At 48.4% G+C, this 18,932-nt stretch overlaps 1 protein-coding gene across 1 annotated transcript; it reads left to right on the top strand.

Moving 5' to 3' along the window:
• The first annotated feature begins 858 nt into the window (after window positions 1–858).
• Pcdh12 (protocadherin 12) lies at window positions 859–18,128 on the top strand. Its single transcript, XM_021151061.2, has 4 exons — window positions 859–4,060; window positions 7,357–7,454; window positions 9,867–10,021; window positions 16,023–18,128. Exons 1-4 carry the CDS (start codon window positions 1,181–1,183, stop codon window positions 16,430–16,432), a joined length of 3,543 nt encoding a protein of 1,180 aa, XP_021006720.1. The 5' UTR covers window positions 859–1,180; the 3' UTR covers window positions 16,433–18,128.
• Window positions 18,129–18,932: the final 804 nt, after the last annotated feature.

Here is an 18,932-nt window from a genome sequence, read left to right as displayed (position 1 = left end):
CTCATAAACAAAAGTGTGGTGAGAAGAATTGCAGGAAAGACCGATGAAAGGGAGAGGAAGGTGTGGGAGAAGGAACCGTGAAAAGGTTGAGACAGGGGAAGAAAGGCTCGGGGCTTCCCCAGACAGGGACTCAAGTTGGACCAGATGCAAAGAACAATGGATCTCAGGAAAAGAGGGGGAGGGAGCCTTGCAGTCAGATCAGACAGGTCCTTACAGCTTCTAGCAGTGCCACTGACACCCTAGGTGTCTGTGTAAGAACTACCCCATGGCTAATGTAAGCTCCAGCCACAGGTGGGATGGGCTGTGGGGACTACAGTAACTTTACTCTTGGGACCAGCTCGGAGAGGTTAAGTTATTTGTCCCGGCAGACCCAGATGTCGCATTGCAGTCAGCATTTGAGCCCATTTTGCTCCTGTGGTCATCGTACTCAGCACAGCTGCTTTCCAGAGAGACAAGCACGGGGGCAAAGTTGAGGCTGAGAGTCCAGCAAGTGTAGGAAAAGGGCAGGGGCAGAAGGCAGAAGAATGGGAGAGGAAGGCAAGCAAAAAAGATGAAGTAGAGAGATGGGGAGCCCAACACGCCCTAGAGGGACATCAGCATAGGTCAAGTTCCTTGCTCACTTGGCTACGCAGTGACTCCTTGTCCCTCATTGGCTGCCTTGCCGCATGGACAGCACCTTCTCATCCAGCCTGTCCCAGGAGCCCTGGCCTCATCCTCTTCAGCAACAGGCCTCTCGGCTTCACAGGAAATGCTCTTTCTCTAATTGCCATTGAAACTCGCAGCCCTCCCTTTTCCTGTAGGTGGGGTTTCCATAGGAAAAAGCTGCTTCTCTGCTTCCCCAGTCTACTAACTGTTTGGAAGTCAAATCCCTACATCCTGCTTTACTAGGTCAAGTCTCTCTTAGACCGGTACTTGCCCATCACTGCTAAGTGGACCAGCTGGTGCTGCGGTGGAGCAAGAATCTCTTCCAGCAATTTATCTGTTCTGGGACCTCTCAGATCACTTGTCACGGAGATGGCCTTGCTTGGGAATCCTGCTCCTTACAGCATCTTCTAATTATGGGACAGAGTTGTACCAGCAGGTCTGAAGTGGGAGATCCAGGCTGACCAAGCCATTCAGGAACTACTGGGGACAAGCTCTGCCTTTGAAAAACTCCAGTCCAGCCTACCCGCCGGTAAGCATGATGCTACTTCTGCCATTCCTGCTAGGGCTCTTAGGGCCAGGAAGCTACTTGTTCCTTTCAGGGGATTGTCAGGAGGTGGCCACTGTCATGGTGAAATTCCAAGTGACAGAGGAAGTGCCGTCTGGCACGGTGATAGGGAAACTGTCCCAAGAACTAAGAGTGGAGGAGAGGCGTGGGAAGGCAGGAGATGCCTTCCAGATTCTGCAGCTGCCTCAGGCACTGCCGTTTCAGATGAACTCTGAGGACGGCCTGCTCAGCACTTCCAGCCGGCTGGATCGGGAGAAGCTATGTCGGCAGCAAGATCCCTGTCTGGTGTCATTTGATGTGCTTGCCACAGGGGCGTCTGCTCTAATTCATGTGGAGATTCAGGTGCTAGACATCAATGACCACCAGCCACAGTTTCCCAAAGACGAGCAGGAACTGGAAATCTCAGAGAGTGCCTCTTTGCACACACGAATCCCCTTGGACAGAGCTCTTGACCAAGACACGGGTCCTAACAGCTTATATTCCTACTCCCTGTCTCCCAGTGAACACTTTGCCCTGGATGTTATTGTGGGCCCTGATGAGACCAAACATGCAGAGCTTGTGGTGGTGAAGGAGTTGGACAGGGAAGTCCACTCATATTTTGATCTGGTGCTGACCGCCTATGACAATGGGAATCCCCCTAAGTCAGGAATCAGCGTGGTCAAGGTCAATGTCCTGGACTCCAATGACAATAGTCCAGTGTTTGCTGAGAGTTCACTAGCACTAGAAATCCCAGAAGACACTGCCCCTGGTACTCTCCTCATAAACTTGACTGCTACGGATCCCGACCAAGGACCCAATGGGGAGGTAGAGTTCTTCTTTGGCAAGCATGTGTCCCCAGAGGTGATGAACACCTTTGGCATAGATGCCAAGACAGGCCAGATCATTCTGCGCCAAGCCCTAGATTACGAGAAGAATCCTGCCTATGAGGTGGATGTCCAGGCAAGGGATTTGGGTCCCAATTCCATCCCAGGCCATTGCAAAGTTCTCATCAAAGTTCTGGATGTCAATGACAATGCCCCAAGCATCCTCATCACGTGGGCCTCCCAGACGTCGCTGGTGTCAGAAGATCTTCCCAGGGATAGCTTCATTGCCCTTGTCAGTGCGAATGACTTGGACTCAGGAAACAACGGTCTCGTCCACTGTTGGCTGAATCAAGAGCTGGGCCACTTCAGACTGAAAAGGACTAACGGCAACACGTACATGCTGCTCACCAATGCCACACTGGACAGAGAGCAGTGGCCCATGTATACTCTCACTGTGTTTGCCCAAGACCAAGGACCCCAGCCCTTATCAGCTGAGAAGGAGCTCCAAATTCAGGTTAGTGATGTCAACGACAATGCCCCTGTGTTTGAGAAGAGCCGGTACGAGGTCTCCACTTGGGAAAACAACCCACCCTCTCTTCACCTCATCACGCTCAAAGCGCATGATGCTGACTTGGGCAGTAATGGAAAAGTGTCATACCGTATCAAGGACTCCCCCGTTTCTCACTTAGTCATTATTGACTTTGAAACAGGAGAAATCACTGTTCAGAGGTCACTGGACTATGAACAGATGGCAGGCTTTGAGTTCCAGGTGATAGCAGAGGACAGAGGGCAACCCCAGCTCGCATCCAGCATCTCGGTGTGGGTTAGCCTCTTGGATGCCAATGATAATGCCCCAGAAGTGATTCAGCCTGTGCTCAGTGAAGGCAAAGCCACCCTTTCAGTGCTTGTAAATGCCTCCACGGGCCACCTTCTGTTGCCCATTGAGAATCCCAGTGGCATGGATCCAGCAGGTACTGGTATACCACCAAAGGCTACCCACAGCCCCTGGTCTTTCCTTTTGGTGACAATTGTGGCAAGGGATGCAGACTCGGGGGCCAATGGGGAACTCTTCTACAGCATTCAAAGTGGGAATGATGCTCATCTCTTTGTCCTCAGCCCTTCCTTGGGGCAGCTATTCATTAATGTCACCAATGCCAGCAGCCTCATCGGGAGTCAGTGGGACCTGGGAATAGTGGTGGAGGACCAGGGCAGCCCTTCCTTGCAGACCCAAGTTTCATTGAAGGTCGTGTTTGTCACCAGTGTGGACCACCTAAGGGATTCTGCTCATGAGCCTGGAGTTCTGAGCACACCAGCGCTGGCTTTGATCTGCCTGGCTGTACTGCTGGCCATCTTTGGATTGCTCTTAGCCCTGTTCGTGTCCATCTGCAGGACAGAGAGAAAGGATAACAGGGCCTACAACTGCCGAGAAGCTGAGTCCTCGTACCGCCACCAGCCCAAGAGGCCCCAGAAACACATTCAGAAGGCAGATATCCACCTGGTGCCTGTGCTTAGGGCCCACGAGGATGAGACTGATGAAGTCAGGCCATCTCACAAGGATACCAGCAAGGAGACACTGATGGAGGCAGGCTGGGACTCCTGCCTGCAGGCCCCCTTCCACCTCACACCAACCCTATACAGGACCCTGCGTAACCAAGGCAACCAGGGAGAACTGGCAGAGAGCCAGGAGGTACTGCAGGACACCTTCAACTTTCTCTTTAACCATCCCAGGCAGAGGAATGCCTCCCGGGAGAACCTAAACCTTCCTGAGTCCCCACCTGCTGTACGCCAGCCACTCTTAAGGCCTCTGAAGGTGCCTGGCAGCCCCATAGCGAGGGCAACTGGAGACCAAGGCAAGGAGGAGGCCCCACAGAGCCCACCAGCGTCCTCTGCAACCCTGAGACGACAGCGGAATCTCAATGGCAAAGTGTCTCCTAGAGGAGAGTCCGGTCCTCATCAGATTCTGAGGAGCCTGGTTCGGCTCTCTGTGGCTGCTTTTGCAGAGCGGAACCCCGTGGAGGAGCCTGCTGGGGACTCTCCTCCTGTCCAGGTACCTCTGGCATGGGCAGCACTTTCTCTGGTCAGCCCCAAAAGAATTACATCACTAAAAGCATTAGACGTCCTCGTTTCCCATATTCATCCTTAGACTCACCCAGTACTGGGTGATGCAGAGGTTAAGGGCACAGTGGCCAGGATCACTGTGTGATCCAAGACTAATTAGTTGTCTGTGGGCCTCAGTTTCCTTAGTGGTGAGATGGGTATGTCAGTGAGAAGTATGTGCCTTGTAGAGTTGTCCTGACGGTCTGTAATGTTAATTCAGTTAATTCCTGTAATGTGCTAATGCATGCTTGACAAAGGTAGTGATTAGGAATAAAAACCTTAGAGTAAGGTTTGCCTAGGTTCAAATTCTGCCTCCACCTCTTCCCACCTGTGGCTCAGAGAGAAGTTACTCAGCTCATCTATTGAAAGCATCTACTTTAGTAGCATGCTTCTCCCACATCTGCATTAGAAAAAAAAAAAAAAAAAAAGAATCAATCAACGGCAGCAATGCCTGGACAGCTGTGTCTGTCTGTCCTGTAGTGCGTGCTCAGCAAATGAGTACTATCGCCTCCACAAAACACCTGTCCATCCTGCTGCAAACCTGCTCCGTCTTAGCTAGGCAATGTCCCTGTGAAGGAGTCAGGTCTACTTAACCACTGCCGCAGGCTCCAGGGGAAGCGCTTGACTTGCCTGAGACTCCAAAGTTCTGTGTGCTGGACCCACAGAACAACCCAGTGGAAACAACCCTTCTAGCTAGGCAGATCCAAGTTCAAACACAGCAGCTTAGAACTGCAGAACAGAGGCAATGACCTTTAACAGTGGAGCCTCACTGTCTTCATCTACAAAATGGGATTACAAAGCCAAGCTTACTTGCTCGGCTACTGCCCTGGAGGGGAGGATTAACGGGATGATGAGTAACTATCCATTTCCTGCTTTGGGGTTTTTATAAGCACAAATGGGAGGTTTGCTCAGAGATAGTGCTTAACACCTCCCTAACTGCTTCTCTGACTCCCAGAGAGCTTACTCTGTGCTAGCCTGTGCTGCGGCAGAGACACACTTTTGTGGACCAGACAATGGGCTCAGGTTTCTCATGGAGCAAGCACACAGCTTCCTTCCCAGCCCCCTGCCCAGGAAACCACCTGGTGGCTTAGCTAGTCTCCTAGGAAACTTACCCTAGGGCTCTCTGCAAACCCAGAGGAAGCTACAGCCAATGACTTCATTCATTCCCTCCCATTCATCCATCAGTTGCTTTTCGAATGCACTCTTATGCCATGACACTATATGTCACTGGCCATGACAGTAGAGAGCGGACACTTTGCACGACATACTAAAGTGATGGATAGAAAGGTATCCACGTGGAGTCAATTGGAGGGCGAGAGAAAGATACCGAGTGCTTAGGTTTTTATGACAGTTCAGCTCCTCAATAAAGTCAGATCTAAATTCAAGTTCCAGGCCTTGGTGCTGTGAGAACTGTGAACCTCAGCTTCCATCTCTTTAAATGTTTGGGATGGTGTCTCTTTCCTGCAGCTATTGTGTGGCACAAATGAGATTAGTTGTCACCGAGTAATCACTAAGTGCTACCACAGGCTCTATCAACAAGTGAGTCAGGTGCCTCAGCTCACTGAAATATAAGCACCACGTGACCTCAGTCTCATTCCTGCACTGCTGAGGACACTGGTTTAGAAGCCAGGAGTGAGTTCCTAGGGCCATGGAGATGGGAGGTGAGGCAGGAACAGATTTAGAATGTGAACCCAAGTCCAACCCCAGAATTTGGGTTCCAACTGTGAAGTGACTCTGAATGCCCGGATGCAGCACTGGGCGTGGCTCTTCAGTTTGGATTTACCTGGGTAAAAGGTAGCAGGTGGCTTCCTTTTAAGGGCTTCTGGGCCCGGTGGGGAGGCAGGATCTACCTGAGGCAGGCTATGGGGCCCTGACTCTCCCAAGTCTCAGTGAAACCCCAGTCCTGGCCACAGAGAAGCAGCATTTTTAGGGGTTATACCCCTGAGTCTGTGGAAGAATTTTAATATCAAGATAGCTAATTAACACTGATAATGCTGTGGGGATGCAAACCCACTTCAGAGATGAGAGATAACTAAGCTGGAGGGTCTCAAAAGATCTCAAAATCTGCCTGAAAGTTCCCAAGCTAGTGACCACAAGGAGAATGCAGTCTGCCAAGACAAGGTCTGCTTCTGGCTCTCTCCTGTCAGGGTATAGGGCTGACAACTAGACAATCCCCACTTCTTTCACCTTCTGAAACGTCCATATTTTTCCCTGGACCTTAACAGAAGCCCAGAAGCCGTCTTCTGTTACTGTCTAGACCCCCTAGTCTCTGGCGGACTTCCTGCGGAGCCTTAAATCTCAGCAGGAGTTCCTGGCATGCAGCCAGAATTCAAAAAAAAAAAAAAATCATTTGTCGAATTGCCTGAAAGCCAAATTTGGTGGCGCATGCCTATAGTTACAGTCTTTCAGGAAGCTAAAGAGAGAGTTCAAGGCTAGCCTGCACAGCATAGTAAGAGCCCGTCTCCATGGGCAGAAAGCAAATGGATAGTTTTCTTCAGCAGCACCTCCTGACTTGCTGCCTGCTTCAAAATAGGTTTGAGACCTCTGCTCCTACAGACCTCGCCCCTTCCCAATAACTCAAATACAGTCTCTGTCACACACACACACACACACACACACACACACACACACACCCCGCCCCGCCCCTGCCCCCTGTCTTCCTTGTAAACCATGAACTTCCAGAGACAAAAAGGGGAGGGTGTCCCTTTCTTGTTCTTACAAGTCCCACAGAAACACTATACCTGGCACAAATGCATTTAAATGCATGGCCATTGGTTGGCAGGGCGAATAAGTGAGTTGATGAAATGACATCATTTTTTTCTCTATACAATGCAGTCGTCCATACTGCCCACATAAACTGGCCAGAATGCTTGAATACAGGTCAAAGGTAATCCTTATCAAAGTAACAACCATAAGATCAGGAAATACCCCTTTCACTTCGGCCCTCAAAGTCCACCAGCCACTCCAGGGAAGGAGTTTGTGGGCATGGTTTCAAGGGTCTCCATGCCATCTCCTTCAGCTGCCCAGGGCTTGCAGTGACAGACAAAGCCAGGAAGCACCCTCCCCCCAGGTCCCTTACTCAGTCCTCCAGGTCCATTCCCCCCCAGCCCCCTATCTGATCACAGAAGCATCTGAAGCCAGAGGAAAAACTATAAAAAGAAAGCACCAGCATTGAGGGAAACATCCGGCGAGGAAGCGTGCAGGGTCGGAATTGTGTGGAGTCAACAGATTTTTCCTGTCTTGTAGCAAATCTCCCAGCTGCTGTCCTTGCTGCACCAGGGCCAATTCCAGCCCAAACCAAACCACCGAGGAAATAAATACTCGGCCAAGCCCGGCAGCAGCAGGTAAGCAGCACGTAGCACCCACAACACAGTCCCCTCTGGGCCCCTAAGTCACTACAGTCTTGGGGATGTGTGGAAGGGTGAGTACACCCTAGGAACTCAGCCCTGGGGGTATGTGCAGCAGACAGCACCCATCCCCCACTCCGGAAGCTCCGTCCTGGGACCTCTGTATTTATGATATTTACAGGTCCCAATGCCACCAAGGAAATTACTTCATCTCTTACCTTTGACTATCTGTCCCCTGATTACTTGATTGGTTTGAAATCTGTACCTCTCTTCTTTCTTTCTCTTGGCCTACTACATCAGGATGTAGATGTGAGGGCGTGGTCCTCAGGACAGGTCCTGGAACTGAAGAGACCTCAAGATGGATCTCAAATCCTACTCCTCACTATACAAGGGAGAAATAGATTTTCTTTCTGCAGGCTCGACTTTTGAGCCTGTGGAAATAAACTGGTAATAGAGCAGTGAACAAGAGAAAAGACATAAAAATGTTTTAAAATTATCTTACATGTATTTTGCCTATGAATGGGTAGAAGAGTATATGTGGAGGATGGACGACCATATGTAAGTGTTTGCTTTCTCTTTCCATCACAAAGGTATTAAGGATTGAACTCAGGTCATTGGGTTTGGTGACAAGCACCCTTAGCCACTAAGGCATCTATCTACCTCACTGGCCCCGTTACAATTTTTTTCAAATCATAATTTTATGTAATAGAGAAACCTTTAGGTTGAAGATCCAAAGATCCATGTTTAAGATTGGGTTCAGTGTTGCAGGAATACCTATGAAAATAAAATTGGATAAGAGGGGAATGAGGAAATGAAAATTTAGATCAAGTGGGGAGCCCAAGCAAGGCCTATCTGTAGAGCTTCCTGACTGTTCCACCACACACTTCCTGCTTCCAGGTATGGGACAGGAGCTTTTTCTGGAACAAGGGACTTATAACCTGCAAGCAAGCTAGGCAGCTCAGAGAATTTCTTTATTGCCAACTCTTACCCAGAAAGTAAGGGGGAAATTCAAGTCCTGTTTTTAGGTTTTAGGGTTGGCTTTGGATAGAGTTCTAGTTTCTATGACCTACTTTGGGAAAGGAATTCTAGATTGCTATCTACTTGCCTGGGGGAGTGGGAACTCTGGGATAGGAGGTCAGAGGAGCAGCTCTAAAGGCCTTTGCTTTAGAACATACATTCTAGAGTCATGAGTCAAGATTCGAATTCTTGCTTAATTCCTTAGTCAACAAGTGGGGTAGGGTGGGGTGGGGGGATAGGCAAGTTGCAAAAATCTTCTAGCCGGTAAAATGGGAGTGCCTCTTCTGTATAGGCTTGAAAAGGTCTAGCGAGCAAGTGTCTGCACTTTGGGGAGAGCCTACACCTGGGTTAGGGTAGTCCACACTGTTACCCCCAGCTTGCTGCCTCCTAGCTGATTGCTTAACAGCAGCAGCAAGAGTCACAGTGGGAAATGAGGACAACAAACAGCAGATGGGACTCATGGGCCTTAGGGGCTCTGGGGAGGATTTTCACCTGTAGAAATGAGCTTCCTCCTGAATGACAGTCAGAGGCCCCGAGGCTCAGTGAGACATAGGGGCCCCATGTTAAGCCAGGAAACTGGGGTACAGATGCAGATATGATACACACCCCCCACCCCCTCACAGACATAGACACACACACACCCCTGCCCCTTTGCTCTGAGATGTGGCTTTGGTAGGAAGGAAGCTGCTCACTTATTCCATAGGTTTGTCAAGCACCCTGTGTGTGCCAGGCCATGTTCTGAGTACTTGACAAGAGAATGGAGAGATGGCTCAGTGGTTAAGAGCACCGACTGCTCTTCCAGAGGTCCTGAGTTTGAATCTCAGCAACTACATGGTGGCTCATAAACTTCTGTAATGGGATCTGATGCCCTCTTGTGGTGTGTCTGAATAGAGCAATGGTGTACTCATATACATAAAATAAATAAATATGTCTTAAAAAAAAAAGAAAGAAAGAAAGAAAAAGAAAGGCAAAAAGAGCCTTGCCTGGCTGGTGCAGGGTAGATGATCAAGTTGACTGAAGAAGTTTATTAAATGCTGCCCTGTGCTCCAATAAACCTTCATTGGAGGCGTGAGGGGGCAGTAGTGAGCAACACTACCAATGGCTTCCTTTCTCTTCTGTGTGCCTACCCGTTACAGTGTTGCAGGGCACCCCACTAAAGGCTTTACCTATGAAGTCTCATTTTACACACCCCCCAACCCCGCCCCCAGGAAAGATACTAGGTATCACTCCCATTTCCTTCTAGAGAAAACAATCTTCAGGCGTTCAGGACTCAGTTCACCCTGACTCTGTAAGCCAGCCTTATACCAGTTCCTTGTGTAGATGACAAAGGCTGCCTGAACAGACAGTTCTGTGGGAATTCCTCACGTGAAACCCCATCGGCTTTCTTCACAGGGGTACCATCCCAGACACAGAGGGCCTTGTAGGCCTCAAGCCTAGTAGCCAAGCAGAACCTGACCTGGAAGAAGGGCCCCCAAGCCCGGAGGAGGACCTTTCAGTAAAGCGACTTCTAGAAGAAGAGCTGTCGAGCCTGTTGGACCCTAATACAGGTAAGGATGCCCCGGGGTCACCTTGGTGCCGTCTCCGTGTGCCCATCCTCCTCCCATGCACCCCGACTGCAGAGTTCTGTTCCAGGCCACCGCAGAGAGGGGCGTGGCCAGCATTTTACTTGCCCTGCAGTCTCAGAAAGTGGTTATTTATCTGTTTGCTCCTTTAGTTATACGGTGGTAGGCATAGTTATTTAAGACAGGGTTTCACTCTGTCAATATGTAGCCCAGGATGACCTTGAATTCTTCTTTGAAATCCTCCTGCCTCAGTTTCCCAGTGTGAAGTACAGGGATCACAGGCATGAGCCCCATTACCCAGCCTTCCTTTGTTTAATGACCAGGGTTTTCACCATTTTTTTTATTTTATGCATATTGGTGTTTAAGCCTGCACATTTGTGTGTGTGAGTGTATCGAATCCCCTGGAACTGGAGTTACAGACAGTTGTGAAAAGTCATGTAGGTGCTAGGAATTGAACCCAGGTCCTCTGGAAGAGCAGCCAGTACTCTTAACCACTGAGTCATCTCTCGAGCCCCTGGGTTCTTTTTTTTTTTTTTTTTTTAAATCATTGTTAAGAATAATGAACAGACTGGAAAGATGACTCAGTGGTTAAGAGTGCTGGCTGCTTTTCCAGAGGACCTGGGTTCAATTCCTAGCACCCACATGGCAGCTCACAGCCATTTATAACTCTAATTCCAGGGAACCCCAATATCCTCCTCTGAACTTCACAGGCAATAGGTACACATTCAAAGCCCAGACAGACATCAGGTAGAACACTCATAGACATAAAACAGAATAAAAACCTTTCTTGAAAATTAAAAAAAAAAGAAAAAGAATAACATAGCACAAGGCTTGACTTCGGGGGTCCTTTCTGAGTGAGCAATCACTTCATTCTTGATCTGTGTGCCCGGCACCAGGAATACCTACAGGCAGACCTCTGGGAGCGGGGGGACATGATACAGGTGAACACAGGCTTAGGAGCTAAGTTGGCCTGCCCAAAGTCTCCTTGCTCATGGCAGGGGTGCTCAAGCCTGGGCAGTAGCAACTCAACTACACTGTTACGGTTGGCATATTTAAATAACCTTTCCCTCCAGAAAGTAGGCAACTCCTTAATGTGCTAATTGAAACTAAAGAAAAAAAAATGTTTGGTAGAAGACAATTAGTTTTGGTTTGGTAGAATGTTTCTAGGCTCATTCACACACAAGCACTGTATTAAATGGGCCTGTTGATACACACCTGTGATACCAGAGTTTGGGAGTGGAAAGTCAGAAGTTGAAGGTCCTCCTCAGTTACAGGAGGAATTATGGTCTACTCTGGGCTATATAAGACCCTGTTTTTACTTTTATTTAATTTTTAAAAATGATTTTTTAAAGATTTATTTAATTTTTTGTTGTTGTTGTTTTTTTGTTTTCCTGTTTTTTTGTTTTTCGAGACAGGGTTTCTCTGTAAAGCCCTGACTGTCCTGGAACTCACTCTGTAGACCAGGCTGGCCTCGAATTCAAAAATCTGCCTGTTTCTGCCTCCCAAGTTCTGGGATTAAAGGCATGCACCACCACCACCCGGCTTATTTAATTTTTTTATGCAGATGAATACACTGTTGCTGTCTTCAGACACTCCAGAAGAGGGCATCAGATCCCATTACAGATGGTTGTGAGCAACCATGTGGATGCTGGGAATTGAACTCAGGACCTCTGGAAGAGTAGTCAGTGCTCTTAAGCTCTGAACCATCTCTCCAGCCCAACCCTGTTTTTTTTTTTTTTTTTTTTAAAGGAGGAAGAGGAGGAGAGCAAAGCAATTAATTTTAACATTAAACATAATATGGACCAGGCTGTGGTGCCACATACCTTAATCCCAGTACACGGAAGGCAGAGAGCTGGTGGATGTCCACAAGTTTGAGGCCAACCTGATCTACAGAAGGAGTTCTAGGACAGCCAGGGCTACACAGAGGAACTTTGTCTCAAAAGAAACAAAACAAAAGATAAACAAAAAATATATATGGATTTTAATGCAGGCCACCTGCCAAGCACCTTCAGTGGAATCTCCCTCCTTTGGGTGGCACGCGCTACTCTGACCGCCTATCCTGTTGGTGGATTTACCTTCCTTGGCTTCCATCTGGATGCAAGGCATGGCAGGTTTTGCCCTTTCTGGGGCTAAAAACCATAACTAGCATTGACAGAGCGCTTTCTAAGTGCAAGTCACCTATTGTAAGTTCCTCTGGAGAAAATATGAAGAGAAAGGGGCTATTCATTATCCTCATTTCATAAAGGGGAAAAAAACTGAGGGTCAAGAGTGTTTAATAATTTGCCCAGGGTCATGCAGCTAATGGCTATTAACATAGACGATATGGCTCTAAATTTCAGAGCTGTGCTGCTCAATATGATAGCCACTGGCCACATATGGCTCTTTAAGTTTAAATGAAGTGAAATTAAATAAAATGAAATATTGAGTCTTTAGTCGTACACTTCAAGGGCTCAGTACCCACATACGGTTGGTGACTACAGTTCTGAATTCTATCATTGACCAGCTGTGGCTAGAACTTTCGGGCTCAATGCTTGCCCTGCCCTGCCTCCCCATAGCCCAGAAGGCATTGGGCAAAGTGGGTTTGGAAGAAGAAAAAAGGGGTGGGAAAGACTTTGTTTGGATACCCCAGGGCTACTGAGGGATGTGCTTAGGACTGGGGACTTGGTGACCAGATAAAGAACCTGAGGGTGTGATGATAATGGGGCTTCGATGACTCAGGGTGGGGCTTGCTTGCCACACAAGTTTGAGGACCTAAGTCTGGATTCCTTAAAAGCCATGTAAGAGCCAGGCACGGGGGTGCATCTGTAATCTCAGAGTTGGGGGGGCAGAGCCTGGAGGCTCCCTGAAGCTTGTGAACTCGCCATCGTAGCTGAATGGTGAGTTTCAGGGTTAGTGAGAGCGTCTGTCAGCACTCAGAAGGTGGAGACAGGTGGAGTCTGCAAGTCTAACACTAGCTTGGTCTACTTAAGGGGTTCCAGGCCAAGCAGGGCTACAAAAGTAAATAAATAAATAAATGGAAGGGTGTGGAAAGAGACATCTGATGTTGACTTCTGAAAGCCTACACACACACACATTCATACACATACACACATACACATATGTACACATACATATACACACTCACATACATACACACACACATTCATACACACACACACATACACACATACATACACATACACACATGCACACATGCACACATACACACACACATACACACATGCACACATACACACACACATGCACCCACACATACACACACACACATGCACCCACACATACACACACACACATGCACCCACACATACACACACACACGCACGCACGCACGCAGGCACGGTGGCTGGGGGAGGTAATGATGACTATTTTATTGGCTGCCATAAACTTACTGAAGCCATAATGAAGACTCATACCATTTTCCAGCTGTTCTCATACAACAGACACTCGCTAAGTCCCAGGCCGGGAAAGGGAGGAGGATTCTGCCATCCGGTACAGTCCAAAACCAAGAACCAGGGGATCATTCACTAATGCAAACAAATGATTAGCTGCAACCTGGATAACCTTTTCACCGTGCAAAGGTAGCCATCTAGTAATGCAGGAACTACAGGCAAACAAACAAACAAAAAAGACAGATCATTTGTGCCCAGAGAATTTCAGTTAACATTTTGCCCTATTTCCTTCCAGAATCTTCTTCTGGCACAGATTTGAAACCACTAGCCTGAAACTAACATAAAACACCAGTCACCATAAACATTTATCGCACCCCCTCACCCCCCCGCCTTTGCTTCCGGGGCTGCAATTCATGTTTGTTTGTTGTTATTTGAGAAAGAATCTTATGCACTGCTAACTGACCTATTCTATCCTGGAACTCCCAATAATCCTCTTGTCTTAGCCTCCTGAGTGCTGGGATTACAGGCAAGTGCCAACACATCTAGCTTCTAGAATTATTTTTTCGAGACGGGATTTTCTTTTCCTTTTTCTTTTCTTTTTCTTTCTCTGATAACACTTAGAAAATAATTATTGACCATTTGTATTTTCTTCTTCTTTTAGGGAATATTTTCTTTATTTACATTTCAAATGTTATCCCCCTCCCTGCCCCCCCCATCCACTATTCTAGCCCCCTCCCCCTGCTTCTATGAGGATGTTCCCACACCCACCTATACACTCCTGCCTCACTGCCCTGGTATTCCCCTATACTGGGACATCAAGCCTTCACAGGACCAAGGGCCTCTCCTCCCATTGATGCCTGACAAGGCCATCCTCTGCTACATATGCGGCTGGAGCTATGGGTCCCTCCATATGTACTCTTTGGTTCGTGGTTTAGTCCCTGGGAGCTCTGGGGGTTCTGGTTGGTTGATGGTGTTGTTCTTCCTATGGGGTTGCAAACCCCTTCAGCTCCTTCAGTCCTTTCTCTAAATCCTCCATTGGGAACCTTGTGCTCAGTCCAATGGTTGGCTGCGAGCATCTGCCTCTGTATTTGTCAGGCTCTGGTAGAACCTCTCAGGAGACAGGCTCCTGTCAGCAAGCACTTCTTGGCATCCACAATAGTGTCTGGGTTTGGTATCTGTATATGGGATGAATCCCCAGGTGGGGCAGTCTCTGGGTGGTCTTTCCTTCAGTCTGTGCTCCACACTTTATCTCCATATTTCTTCCTTTGAGTATTTTGTTCTCCTTTCCAAGAAGGACGGAAGCACCCACACTTTAGTCTTCCCTCTTCTTGAGCGTCATGTGGTCTGTAAATTGTATCTTGGGTATTCTGAGCTTCTGGGCTAACATCCACTTATCAGTGAGTGCATACCATGTGTGTTCTTTTGTGATTGGATTACCTCACTCAGGATGATATTTTCTAGTTCCATCCATTTGCCTAAGAATTTCATTAATTCATTGTTTTTAATAGCTGAGTAGTACCCCATTGTGTAAATGTACCACATTTTCTGTATCCATTCCTCTGTTGAGGGACATCTGGGTTCTTTCCAGCTTCTGACTATTATAAATAAGGCTGCTATGAACAGAGTGGAGCACGTGTCCTTGTTATACGTTGGAGCATCCTTTGGGTATATATGCCCAGGAGACAGGATTTTCATTTGAGGGGAAATGAGAAAAGAACTGTGGTGTGGCATGAGAATTTAGGGGACAGTTTTTCTTTCTTAAGCATCAAACACCAGGCAGTCGCCGTTGCTGTCACTGCCCCGTCCCTTTCTCAGGACCATTCTCAGGCGGGCAGCCCCTTTTCAGCTGTACACTAGACCAGGATTTCCTGCCTTTGGAAAAGTAACAGTGTGAAGGGGAAGTGCTCAGGGACAGGTGGTGACAAAACAGGTCCTGGCAGCCTTGGGAATTCCAGAGGTGGACCCCAGGAGCACCCATGAAGGGCATGCTTTCCAGAGAGTGGGTAAGGTTGGGGACGACCAGGGGCTTCAAAGTCACCAGACCTAAGTCCAACCCAGTTTTGGTTACCTATTAGACAGGACTTCTTTGAGAGTCCCTTAAAATGTAGAGAAGACTCTTGACATCAAGGGTCTGAGTAGGTAAAATGAGATAATTATGCAATTTCATAGGTGGTCATTATTATTTATTTCTAGTTTGTTTGTTTGTTTTTTGAGGTAGGGACTCATTATACAGCCTTGGCTGGCCTGGAACTTGAAGCACAGAAGAGCCTGGCCTCAAATTTAATGTAACTCTCTCACCTCAGTTTCCCTGGTGCTGGTGTTCCTCCATACCAGGCTGAAACAGACTAATTCTATCAGTCCTCATGCCTCCTTCCCAGTAAGCTCTTCCGGCTGCTTTGGTCAGCAGCTTTCCTGCCCAGGGAGCTTGCCTGTCAGGGCCTCTTCCTTCCCGTCCCTCTCTCTCACTGTAGTGTGTCCCCTACCATTTCCCTTTCCTTCTTTGTCCACCTCTCTTGTTCTGCTTCCAGCCCCACCCTGCCTGGCTTCCCTGCCCTTCTGTGCATCTGGCCCTCACTGTGTCCCTCCTTCCTCTGCAGGTCTAGCCCTGGACAAGCTGAGTCCCCCTGACCCAGCCTGGATGGCGAGATTGTCATTGCCCCTCACCACCAATTACCGAGACAACTTGTCTTCCCCCGATGCTACAGCGTCAGAGGAACCGAGAACCTTCCAGACATTCGGCAAGACAGTTGGACCGGGACCTGAGCTGAGCCCAACAGGCACGCGCCTGGCCAGCACTTTCGTCTCAGAGATGAGCTCTCTGCTGGAGATGTTGTTGGGGCAGCACACGGTACCAGTGGAAGCTGCATCCGCAGCTTTGCGGAGGCTCTCGGTGTGCGGGAGGACCCTCAGTCTAGACCTAGCCACCAGTGGGGCCTCAGCTTCAGAAGCACAGATGGGTAGAAAGAAGGCAGCTGAGAGCAGACTTGGCTGTGGCAGGAATCTATGAACATGTTTGGTTGGGATGTGTTTGGATCCAGGACCTGGGTCCCTGAGAAACGTTAGGGCACTCCAGTCTTGAGGATCTCAGGGAATAAGCTGGTTTTTAAAATTTGTGGAATTCATTGGACAGAGATATTCCTAACTTTAGGGCAACTGATGCTATGCTGTTCCTCACAGAGGAAGCAGGAGTCCAGGACTACCAAGCAACTGACTAGGGCAGACCTTGTAATGGTCTGCGTGGCTGAGCTTTACGGACAACAGGGACAGCTTGTTCCACTCTTAGGAGTTTGCAGTAAAACACATGCAGAGGTGGCCCTCAGGAGGAACAGATACCACAGAGTGTAGTATCCTAAGCAGAGGAATGGCCTCACTGGACACTGAAGGTTGAGGGCGGGCTCTTGGGGGAGCCACACATGCCTTCCAACCTACTAATAAAGGGAAAACTGCAGCTCACTCTGTTTGGAGTGAGAGCTGTTTGTCATCGAATTCCTGGCATGAAACTCTTGTTGGGTCATGACAGGCGTGGGTCACACTGGTTCGCAGTGTCAGGTACGCAGACAATGGACATGTGTGTCCTTGACCCCATTCCACTATGCTATCCAACAATATGCATCTCAGCTAGAAAAATCAGGACGTTAGGAAAGCAAGACTGTAAATAGAGTATTTATATGAACCAGGCACTAGGCTTTAATTTGATTCCCCACCCCCACCCCAGCCCTGCCCAGTGCTAGGTCGGTAGTATTTTCATACCCATTTCACAGGAATGCAGCTTGGGAACATTGAGGGGTCTTCCCCAAGATTGAGCAGGGAGTAGAGGCAGACTCAGGATTTGTGCTCAGGCTGGCCCAAAGCCAAAGCCCATGTCATCAACCATGGCACTGGATTGCAAAGGAACGGAAGAGGAAAAGTCCCTGAGATGAAGACTTGCAGACAGAAGGCACTCAGTTCCGAATTAGTCCGCTCTTACAAGCACAGGGTAAAAGGAGTTCGCATCTGCCCAGTCCCAGTCCCTTCCTTTTCCAGGGAGCAGTCCTTCTTGTGCATATAGTAGTCTTACCTGACACCCCATCTGGGGAAGTCTTGCTCTATCGGCAGGCTTGGGTCTGTGAATTGAGGCCCCAGAGGATGGTGTGTGAACTAGAACTAGAAAATCCATACTGACAGCAGCCAGCTTTTCAGGGGTGGGAAGAGTGAAGAAATAGCTAATATTTTCCCAATACTTTTTTTAATCCCCGGAAATTTCCAAGCAGCCACAGCTAGCTTAGGATAGTATAAGATGGGGTGGGGTGGGACTCTCCTGGACACCAGAGGCAGAAGATATTGTCTGCTTCACTTGTCATCTCCGGGAGATCAGGGCTCTTGACTCTCATCTGTAGACAGGCCAGCCGGGCTGGTGCCACCTCGGGCTGGTGACAGTCACACACTTTGGAATGCAGTGATGTTATTCCATCTTACAGATGAGGACTATGAGACCTGGAGAAGTTAGCATTTTCAGAGGCAAGGTCTGAGTCTCTGATCACCTCACTCCGGTCAGGGTCATCTTGTAAGACCTGTGATTGTCAAGCTGGTTCACAGAGCTGTTGGGTTCCAGGCCACTGAGAGAGGTCATGAGAACCAAGCAGGCAGGAGCTCCATCTTACCTAGCCAGGTGCCTGGCTCAGATGACACTTGAAATACTTGTTGAGTTGATCCATGGTCGAATAAATGGATAAACAGATGCTTCAGAGTCTCCTTTTATTTTATTTTATTTATTTTTTTTAAAGATTTTATTTATTATATGTAAGTACACTGTAGCTGTCTTCAGACACTCCAGAAGAGGGCGCCAGATCTCGTTGCGGATGGTTGTGAGCCACCATGTGGTTGCTGGGAATTGAACTCAAGACCTCTGGAAGAGCAGTCAGTGCTCTTAACCACTGAGCCATCTCTCCAGCCCTAGAGTTTCCTTTTATTTATGTTGGTGTTCCAGTAGGACTTCATTGGGGTGGGGAAATAGTTCTACTGTCTAAAAGCAGAGTCTGAAGACTACGATACAAAAATAGAGCATGCTGACCCCACGGGTAATTAGTGCTTTTGCAGGCTGAGGAGAGATGGAGTGGGGAGATGACCTAGGAATGCTGGAACCATAGCTGAGATTTGATCTATAGAAACACTAAACCAAACCAGGCAGGGATGACACATGTCTTGGATCCCAGCACTCAGGAGGCAGAGGTGGGCAGATCTCTGAGTTTGGGGCCAACCTAGTCTACAGCGAGTTCCAGGACAGCCAGAGCTACAGGGAGAAACTGTCTCAAACAAACAAAAACAAAACAGAAGAAGCAAACACTAAGCCATTTCATCCATCTAGTCCTAAAACTCCAGTCCGTGGACCCCTGAACTTGGTGTGTAAGCATTTTCGTCTGAGCAGAAGATACAAAGTTCTCATCAGATGCCTAAGGAAACATGGGGCTGTAAAGGTTTATGCAGCACGGCTCCAAGACACTAAACCATTGTTTGAACATTGTAGTTTG

This window comes from Mus caroli, chromosome 18, assembly GCF_900094665.2.
Source record: "Mus caroli chromosome 18, CAROLI_EIJ_v1.1, whole genome shotgun sequence".
Taxonomy (NCBI): Eukaryota; Metazoa; Chordata; class Mammalia; order Rodentia; family Muridae; genus Mus; species Mus caroli.
The sequence above is the reverse complement of the archived record's forward strand: the minus strand, read 5'-3'. Positions and strand labels throughout refer to the sequence as shown.